The sequence below is a fragment of the Aythya marila genome (assembly GCF_965140915.1).
Source record: "Aythya marila genome assembly, chromosome: 19".
Taxonomy (NCBI): domain Eukaryota; kingdom Metazoa; phylum Chordata; class Aves; order Anseriformes; family Anatidae; genus Aythya; species Aythya marila.
The window spans coordinates 2,904,763-2,914,884 of record NC_139060.1 but is presented as its reverse complement, the minus strand read 5'-3'; the positions used below and the strand labels follow the sequence as shown (position 1 = coordinate 2,914,884).

At 46.8% G+C, this 10,122-nt stretch overlaps 1 protein-coding gene across 1 annotated transcript; it reads right to left on the bottom strand.

Moving 5' to 3' along the window:
* Window positions 1-1,752: 1,752 nt before the first annotated feature.
* On the bottom strand, window positions 1,753-5,370 carry ATP6V1G1 (ATPase H+ transporting V1 subunit G1). Its single transcript, XM_082775944.1, has 3 exons — window positions 5,238-5,370; window positions 3,855-3,955; window positions 1,753-2,496 (listed from the first exon to the last, which is right to left on the bottom strand). Exons 1-3 carry the CDS (start codon window positions 5,317-5,319, stop codon window positions 2,323-2,325), a joined length of 357 nt encoding a protein of 118 aa, XP_082632070.1. The 5' UTR covers window positions 5,320-5,370; the 3' UTR covers window positions 1,753-2,322.
* Between the last annotated feature and the right edge of the window lie 4,752 nt (window positions 5,371-10,122).

Below are 10,122 nucleotides of genomic sequence, written 5' to 3'. Positions count from 1 at the left end.
TAGCAGCTGGGGCTGGTTTTATTAACCAAACCTGCTGCAGAACAAGTGGAGGTCTAGATCTGATGCAAGAAGCTGTATGTCTAACTCCGTACCTCTGTGCTTCTAATTCCTTACGTCTGCCAGTAGGAAACTGCTCCCTGCAGAGTATTTGTCAGGAGCCTGGCTTCAGCACACAGACAGCAGGCCTCCTGTTCTCAGAACACCTCATTGTAAGATTAAAGAATCCCAGTTTAAACCAACACATCTACGCTGTAAACAAAGCCAGCCTTCCTGGCGAGCAGTAATTGGAAATGCTTCTGTGCAAAGTATGCAGTCAGGTAATCCTCACCAGTTAAATCTCAGGGAAACATTACAGAAAATCGATGTTCTTGCAAGCACTGGAACTTTTGCATGTTCTGAAGAGTAAGCCTTCACATCCTCTTTTGCCAGAAAGGAAATCATCAGGGGAGTTTTACTTCTTTTTTCCTTTGTCTCTCCCTATTCCAGGATACCAGGGTAAGAAGTGCTCATGTAACAAAGGGATACGACAAATCAGTAGGAGAACGTGGGGACACGCACTGTATTTTTTCTGGACAAAGAGCCTCCTTTTACTGATAAACAAACTGGGTGAAACTAATTATTGCCTGGGGCTAGGAGGACTTTTTTGAGGAGTATCATGCTGGAATCTGAGCACCTGTTCTCAACAGGAGGAAAAGTTTCATCTCCAAAGGACAGACCAGAATTAGCATGGTTACAACCTTTTATGAGGCCGTATCACTTCTCCAGCCATTAGACCAGACTGATTAAAAATGCTTTGGTCCTGTTCTCCTTGTACCAACCTGGCTTTTTCCCAGCTTGACACATTTCACTTCACAGGAGGTTTTTGTTTCAATTTTACAACCCATTTAATAGCCTCAACTCCTAAAGGGATGCTTTCAGAACTACAGTACAGTAGCATTAAAATATTACCACAGGAGACACCACAGCAGTCTGCTCTTTCATCGCCCTGCGTGACTGCTGGCAGATACCCATTTCTTTAAGGCTCCCATCCACCCTGCTTTCTTCCCTCCCTCCCAAACTCTACAGGTCCGAGAGGCTTTTCAACGCTGCACTGAAGTTCTGCAGAAATACCCAGGGTTTTGCCTGAGGAAGAGCATCAAGGTTTCTTCCAACTGCATGAACTGAAGGTTGGATCAGCTACGTGCTGATTGAGGTCTCCTTTTTGCAAAAAGCTTCAAACTAAACTCAAAAAAATCAAAGTTACATTTAATATCCTGCTGGGGGAGGGTGGGGTGGAATAAACTGCTAAAACATGAAAGTTCTTGATGTACCTGTGTGTATTATTAACTAAAGAGTGAGACAATTGTTTCATACCGTTCTTGAGCGCAGCAGGATGCTACAGGATAAAGCATGACCTTGGTATAAACAAGCAGTGCCTAGGACTTGACTAAAGGAGGGATAATTACTGCACAGTCCCTGGCTATCCAACTATACTAGTGAACTGGCAACGTTTTATTTCCCCTAATAGTCACAAGGACATTTGTTCCTGAAGCTTTTCAGAACGATCTGGCTGGCAGAGCATCAGACTGGAGCCAAGAGGAGGAGCTCTCTAACAGTTTTTAAACTTACCTGCTGTGACCTTCAGACATTTGTTTTCTCTTACTTTTATCAATATTTTATATTCATTCTTCAGTCCAGACTCTTCATGCAACACACTGAGAGTACCGACAGGATTCAGAACAAGTTAGCAGGCACAAGACTGACTAAAGAGACTTTGGAGTTCACTGAGTGTTTTTACTTTCAAGTGTCATGGTGCCAGACTTGTAACTCAAGCTAACAGCAGAATATACAGAGGATATTCAATACAGAGAAACTCAAGCACCTGAAGATTATCAGCTAGCACTGTACAGCCAGAGAATTCTTCTGATGAGGTTTAACCCTGTATGAAGGCTTACAACATACTAAAAATGCATTTTGGTCAACAATACAGTTACGCAGGTCTAAATTACTGGCTCAAGGCCAGCATCCCTCTCCCCTTTCTAGTTCTCAGAGGAAAGGCTCTCACTGAGTACTATTCCGAAATAAGGGAGCTTTAATGTGCCAGCCTGAACACATTTAATAACTCAGCACAGATTTGAGACACGGTCACGTAAAGTTTAAGCTCTAAATCTATGGCAATGAAGAAACCAACAGAAGTCCGACAAGATGCTGATAGCCTACAACTCACTGAAATAATTTAACACCTTCACAAAACAGGTAAGGTATGGCTGAGAGCTGTACATTCCACCTGAAGCTCAAATGCTGCTACCAGCATTTCCTGTACACTTCTTCCTTCTTCCACCACTACCCATTGATGCGGTAATTCACGTGGATTTCAGGTTTGATGTCACACACCAGTGACAGCAGCTGGGAGAGGACCACCTCACGATTCTTCTGGAAGTTCTGCTGGATTACACTCATCTTTTCCTGGGTCTCCTTCTCAACCTCAGTGGTGCAGCTGCCGTGAGATCCAAGTGCCTACAATAGCAAAGGAAAGAGGAAGCTGACATGCAAGTTGTTTCACAGAGAGAACATTATGATTAGCTCTGTATTTTGTCCTTCTGTACTGCCTCAGTGCACCTCAACTAGTCTTTGCTGGGGAATAACTGTTCTGAAAGGACAGAGGAGTACACTTCGATTGTCCTCTCAGATTTCCCCCAAAACTTGCCCTAGTTTATCACCCACAGCCCATGCGCTTTTATCTTCTCAGACATTAGCTACCAGTTTAGAGCAGAAGCTTCAGAAGAATTCCAGAAGTCAATTCAATGGAACTGTGAATCCCTGTGCGCTGCTGTAGCTGATGGTATAAGGAAATTAGTACTTGTGATTTAGTTTAAGCCCAGTCTTCACATCACCCCATTGCTAGAAGAATCTTTATAAAAATCCCTGGCTTGTTACCAGGATTGCGGGATGCGTGATATGCACACCAAGGAGTTTCTCATGGATTACAGCATCTCCCTTGCTCCATAAGCAAAGGCAGAGAGAGCAAGTTCCCATTTTAAGTGGGGAAAACAGAGGAATGGAAAAGTACGCTGAGACAGAGAGTACCCTGGGACTCAAATTCAAAGAGGTTCTCTCTTTGTAGAAGGGTAAGTTAAGCAGAACCAACTGCCATGCAGTAAAGTCTACTTGTTAGTCTGGAATTACCTGGTATTACCAAACTAAAATGGGATTTTAACAAATTCATTTTGACCAACTGGCAGGAAGGCTGTTGTACAGAAAAGAGGGGGCATTACTGTGCTAACCAAAACCTGGCCAGATGGAGAGCTGCCAGATCGTTTCCAGAAGATTTCAAAAGAAATGGCAGGGACACACAGCAAGCAAAACCACCCAACCTGTGCTACAGCCCTCCGTGAGAAAGGGGCCTCAGTTCTGCACCTCTGGGCTCTAACTCCTCTTGCTCAGAGCGAGAGGAGGACGCACACCCCAGCACACAGCCAGGCTGAGCAGGGCACAGGCCTCACAGCTTTCTCAGCAAAAGAGCGCCGTCCACCAGGCAAGTGGTTTCTACCAAGTTAGCACCAGGGAACCCAGCTGGCCATAGGAGCAATGAGCTCTGTCTTCTCTGATGCTGCTACCCAGGGCACCAAGGGGTACACGAGCTTACCACGCTAATTCACTGCCCTGAGTAGCTCTGGCTCTCAGGGCACAACATACCACGCTGATTCACTTCCACCAGTGTCTCCACGACACGTGGCTGTGCATCAGAGGAAGGCAGTTGGGGAAGTAGACCTCTGGTAATGTGTTCCACCCTGAGGGTGATTCTCAGGGCAAGTACCCGCAGTTTTAGGGCTAAGGGACTGGATAGGTAACAGGGAGTGCTCTAGCAAACCAACCGCTGCTTCCTTGGCCTTGAATTCCTTCTCCCTCTGCAGGCGGTACTGCTCGATCTCTGCCTGGGCTTCTTCTTTGGCCTGCTTCAGCCTCCGATTCTTTCCTGTTTCCAAAGAACACAGCATGTGAAATACAGAAGCGAAAGTACTCAGAGCATGTTGCCCCCCACCCCTCCAGCGGTCTGATGCAAAACCATTACTGTGACATTTGCTATCGCAGCACCACACAAACTGCACACCCGCCTGGCTTCACAGTGTCAGCCTCAGGGGCACCAGGCTGCCCCAAGTAACGCCAAACCACTGCCCGGCTCACCGAGCACCCAGCTTCCAGCAGCCACAGCTGGAGCAGTTCTCACATCCAGCAGATACATGAGGCAAGCTGCAGGCCCGGCTTTGCTCATGTGAGCATCTCAGAGTGACCTCAAACATCACGGGAGGAGGAACACAAAGTTTTAGCTTTGCTTCAGGTCAGTTGTACAAGCAAGAGAGAGAACTGGGTACTGCATGACTTCCCCCCCGGGCTTCCCAAAAAACTCTTCACTCAGGGTTATCCGCAGAGGGTGTTACAACAAGCTGCTCCTTGCAATGCCATCAGCGGGTACAAATCATAGAATCACAGAATCATTAAAATGGGAAAAGACCTTCAAGATCATCTGGTCCAACCACTGGTACCACCAATGTCACCCACTAAATCCTCTCCCCAAGCACCACGTCCAGCCTCTCCTTGAACACCCCCAGGGACGGTGACCCCACCACCTCCCTGGGCAACCCGTCCTAGTGCCTGACTGCTCTTCCTGAGCAAAAATGTCTCCTAATTTCCAACCTGAACCTCCCCTGGCACAACTTGAGGCCAATCCCCCTGGTCCTATCACTGGATACCTGTGAGAAGAGGCCGACCCCCAGCTCCCCACCCCTTCCTCTGAAACAGAGGCAGAGAGCAATGAGGTCTCCCCTGAGCTTCCTCTGTTTCAGACCAAACACCCCCAGTGCCTTCAGCCGCTCCTCACAGGACTTGTGCTCCAGGCCCTTCACCAGCTTTGTTACCCTTCTCTGGACACGCTCCGGGGCCTCGATGTCCTTCTTGCAGTGAGGGGCCCAGAACTGACCCCAGCACTCGAGGTGCGGCCTCACCAGAGCCGAGCACAGGGGGACGATCACCTCCCTGGCCCTGCCGGCCGCACTACCCTGACGCAATCCAGGCTCGTGAAGGGCAGCACCCCTCGGGGCCAGGCTTAATGCGGGGGGGCTCCGAGCAGCCTGCCGCCAGCCGGGGGCTCCCCCCCGAGGGGCCGCCCAGCGCCGGGCCCAGCACCCAGCACCGCGCCGGGCCCAGCCGCGGCTCAAAGCGGCCCCGTCCCCTCGCCGCCCGCCCCGCGCCGCACTCACGCTTGCGGGCCTCGGCCACCTTCTCTGCCGCGCGCTTCTCGGCCTGCAGCAGCTGCTGGATGCCCTGCGACTGGCTCGCCATGGCCGCGCCCCTCCTCCTGCTGCTGCTGCTCTGCCGGCAGCGTCTGCGTAATGCGTCACCGCGCCGCTGCGTGCTGCGTCACGCCGTCCGGCCACGCCTCCTCCCGCGGGCCGCGCGCTCGGGCACGCCCCCTTCACCCGGGCACGCCCCTCGAGCCCCCCCCAGCTTGTTCGCCCATCTCGAGGATGGGATTTGTGGGGGTTTTTTTTAATTAAAAAAATAAATAAGTTATAAAATATACATTTTAGACGTTATAAACTTAATAAATTTACATTTAATACATTTAATGCGCTTAAATTAATTTTAAATTAATACATTAATACAATATACATTTAATACATTTAATGAAATTAACAAAATTAACATTAACGAAATTAACAAAATTAACATTAACAAAATTGATTAAAAAAAGGTTTCTAATATATTTATTAAATAAATCAAATTTTGAAAGTTACTTTTATAAATTCTAAAATTCTAAAATTAGTAGAAGTAATAAAAATAAAGGGTTTCATCTTCTATTAAATAAATAAATTATAATATAACAATAAATTATAATAGTAAATTATAATAAACTATAAGATATAATTTTTTAAATTCTAAAGTTAATAAATTAATGAGATAGTAAAAATTAATAAAATAATGGTATTAGTTGAAGTAATGGGTGCATTTTTAATAAAATGTAAATTATTGTTACTGATTATGAGTTGATTTTATCGATTTATAAATTAGAAATAAAAAAACATCATGGGTTTTAATGGTTGTAATCATCGTGGCAACCCAGGAAACCCGTGGCGTGCCACTGATGGCAGTGCTAGCATTAATGCTAGTGCTGATGGGGATGTTGGTAGCGGTAATGGTGGCGTGAATGTTGATGTCCCTAATGCTAGCGGTGACGCTAACGGCAGTGCTAATGTTAACACTGCTGTTAATGCCGATGTTAACGTTAATGCTGCGGGGCCACCTGGGCTGGGGGAAGGGAGGGCTCCGGGGAGACCCCACAGTGGGCTGCCAGGGCCTGAAGGGGCTGCAGGACAGCTGGGGAGGGACTTGTTGTCAGTGATAGGACAAGGGGTAATGGCTTTAAACTCAAAGAGGGTAGGTTTAGATGAGGTATAAGGAGGAAATTCTTGACTCAGAGGGTGTTGAGGCCCTGTCCCAGGCTGCCCCGAGGAGCTGTGGGTGCCCCATCCCTGGCAGTGCCCAAGGCCAGGCTGTTTGAGGCTGGGGGCTGGGGGCCCTGCCCATGGCAGGGGCTGGAAACAGATGGGCTTTAGGGTCCTTTCCAACCCAAACCATTCCACGATCCTAATATTGCCCCCAAGCACAGAGCCACTTGACACACAGGATTCGTGGCCACCCCAAATACCTGCACTGAGGGCACCTGGAAGACCAGCCCCATGTACAGGCACCAGCTCTACCCCACCCAGCCCTCGGCCCTCATATCCCAGTGACGATTCAGAGCCCTGACCACGATTCCCTGGTACTTTTTGGAGCATAAATCACGATTATTGCCAGTGTGGAAGTGCCGGGAGCTGAGGCAGTGACTCACATCCCCGCAGGGTGGTGGCTGGCACACCGCTCCCGTTCCCCGTGATGGAGGGGACATGAGATGATGAATCAAATGCTTATTTACAGAGGGGAACGGGGATGATGAGCGTGCGTCAGGGTGACCTTCAGCAGGGCCCGGAGATTAACTAAGTGGACCTGTCAACCTAGCCTAACGCTTGCTTCAGCAAGAGGAAGATAAAGATGGGGAGGAGAGCTCTGACCATAAATCTCTGTTTCAAAGCAAGCCGGGGACAGGCAAAGTGTGTGGCCAAGGAGCAGGAGCAGCTGCTGGGTATGGATGTGGACACGTCCCCAAGGCACTGTCAGCCTTGTGGGGACACCCAGCAGACCTGGACAAGCCAAAAAAGCTACCTAGGATCTGGTTGTGGTCAGCTGGTGCAGAACCAGGCCATTTCGAAACAGAATTGGCCCAGAAATGATTTTTTTCTCATCTTGCTCCAAGAGGAGCCCCCTGTCCTTCTCTCACCCGTGCAAAACTCTCCAAATATTAAACTTCCTCCAGCTCCCACAGCCCTCAGTTAATGGCCATTGTTCCCATTTCCATCCATCATCATCCCTGTTAGCTGCTGCCAGTCTTCAGAGATTTCGTATACTGCTAACTAAAACACTTGAGCTGAACTTACAAATTTCTTCACAGCAGAATGCTTTGAAGGCATTGTAGCTCATCTCCAGGGGCTTGCAGAAAAGCAACAGTTACCAGGATGTTATTTTCCTCCAGGATGATCAGGCTTTTTGGATTTGCTGCTCCTAAGACAATGATTCCCTTTTCTACCACCAGACATATCCTGGTTGTAATTGCACAAAGCTTTCAGGCAAAAATCCCACCTAAAGTACAGCTTTGGGTTGACCGAAAACATCTGATGAGCTTTTGACAACTTCATTTTGATGCTTAACAAATAAGACAATAATAGTTTGTGTATAAGCAATGCTTCCTTTGGTTGCACTGCTTTTCAGCTTAAGACTGCTCAAAAGCTAACCGAAGCCTCATGGTGTTGGTCACATGAAGCACATGTGAATCTCAGAGCTCTTTGATCCATTTTCCGCTTCAAATTTTGAACAAGAATTTCTCCCACTGTGAAAAATGGGTTTCCAATTCCCAGACCTGCACTGGCATGCATAAAGAGATACTTATACAGCTTTAACCCTATCAGCAAAGGGTTTATAATTGAGCAGCACAAGTACTTCTGAACTTGTCTTTTATTCCTCCAAGATTAATTGTACACAAGCTCATCACTAGCTATTACAGAGGAAGAGGCTATTGCTGCAACTGGCACTAGCCCCCCATTATTTGCCTGGTGCTGATTGCTTAGACCATAAACTCAACTCACCCTAAATTTCACATACCCCACATTCAGTGAAAGACTGTAGAAAGAATATCTTTAGAAGACAAAGGCTATTCCCACTCTCTGCCATGGGAAAACAAGTTGTTAAAAATCTCCTGACACAAACCAATTCCCCTGGGCTGCCCTGCAAGGGCTGACCCACCTGAGCCTTGCTCTGCCTGTGCGTGCACTGAGATAGGTAGCAGCAAAAAAAGTTCAGTATTTCAGAAACACTGCCTTGGTGTCAGGAAAAGGTTGGGTTTTCTTTCTTGCAAGCCTTAAAGACCAATTTTTATTTTGGAGAGGTGTCTGTTGCCTTTCTGCTTTTGTTCTATGCTGGCTCAGGACTCCAGGCACATGCTAAACTGGTTTCAGAATTGATCAATAAATCGGACCTTTCTAGAACCAGGAAGAAAAAAAAAAAAAAAAAAGGAACAGTTTTCCTTCATCTTTGTTTTTCTTTCAGTTTCTAAGCACAGAAAACATGCACAATGTTTTTTGAACCTGAAGTCATTACGGATTCCAAGACATTTCATAAAGATCAAGATTTTAACCGTTATGTTTGGCTTCTTTCCAAATCAGGTAATCACATTTCCCCTCTCTAAATTCCCCTGCACCTTCAGTTGGATGCGTTATGCTCCATTCCCTGACTTATGTTCTGCTGTGCAATTGTCTGCTCTTTCAAAAAGGTTTTGTGTTGAATGCCTGGGAACTGAGCTGGTTTCTCTCTTCTGAGGTTTAATTCATTAACACAAATCACTGCGGCATTGAGATGATGCAACTGTTGGTTGTGGATAAATGATCGCTGGTTGATAGTTTAAAAACTACCAATGAATAATTGACTAGAATTCATAGTTCAGGGAATATTTTACATTTATGAGCTGAGTAATAGAAATCCAAGCACAGCATAGCAGTAGAATTTAAAATTGAAGAATCAAACCTCCACCTATACAAGTTGGTACTGCTTGACTGTACCCAATCTACACCAAGAATTTGGCCCAAAATACCCAGAATGAAAGAAAACATTTCATTTTTCGCTTGGAGTCTGCGATCAAGGGCAATTTAAAGCCTGCAATAACCCAATTGCAGTGACAGAATTACACCAGCAGAATGGACTTATGTTTGTATTATAAAGAATTGACTTTTTTTTTTTTAACAGTTCAAGAAACCATATTTCTAGTGCCAGCTCTCATTACCTTTCTCTGGGACAAGCATGCAACCTTGGGATGCTGCGAGGGAAGCCGTGCAGGCTTGCCTCAGTGGGTAGCAAGGCAGTTCGGGGGCTCCCTTGGGTTCCTCCTGCCCACCAGCATGTCCCCGTCTCCCCAAGCCATGCTGCAGCCTCTCTGTGGTCCAGGTGACATAAAATAATTGTCCCCAAGCCCGATGCTTGCAACGCCATCAGTGTCCCAGTGTTAGGGAGCAAGACTGGCAGTCAACCACATCCATACAGCACTGCCTGGAACGGGGTTTTAGATGTGATGATGACAAAACAAGGCAGGTCCTGTTATAGCCTGGTAAGTGGTTTCTCCTCTAACATGTAGCACCAAAGCTCTGACTGCTGAAGGCAACTATCAATTCTTCATCAGCTTCTGCAAGAACACGGTATTGCTCCTGTTCCACCTGCAGGAAGCCTCCTGCTCAGTGCTGCTTCCCCTACTGTTTAACCTCTCTCTGGGGTTTTCATCTTGGCTTTGTCTGCCCCAAACCACTGCTTTCTGGTGACTGCATTTCAGTGATGGATGAAATGAACCCCGCTTATGTAGATTGCTTGGTGCTTTGAGAGATGTTTGAATAAATGACAGATTGCAGTAGAAGTCTCATTCATTATCAATATTGCTCAGAAATATCAAGTGTCTGAGGCCTCAATTTTATTTGGATGCTCATTACAGACTCTGGGGAAATGGAGAAA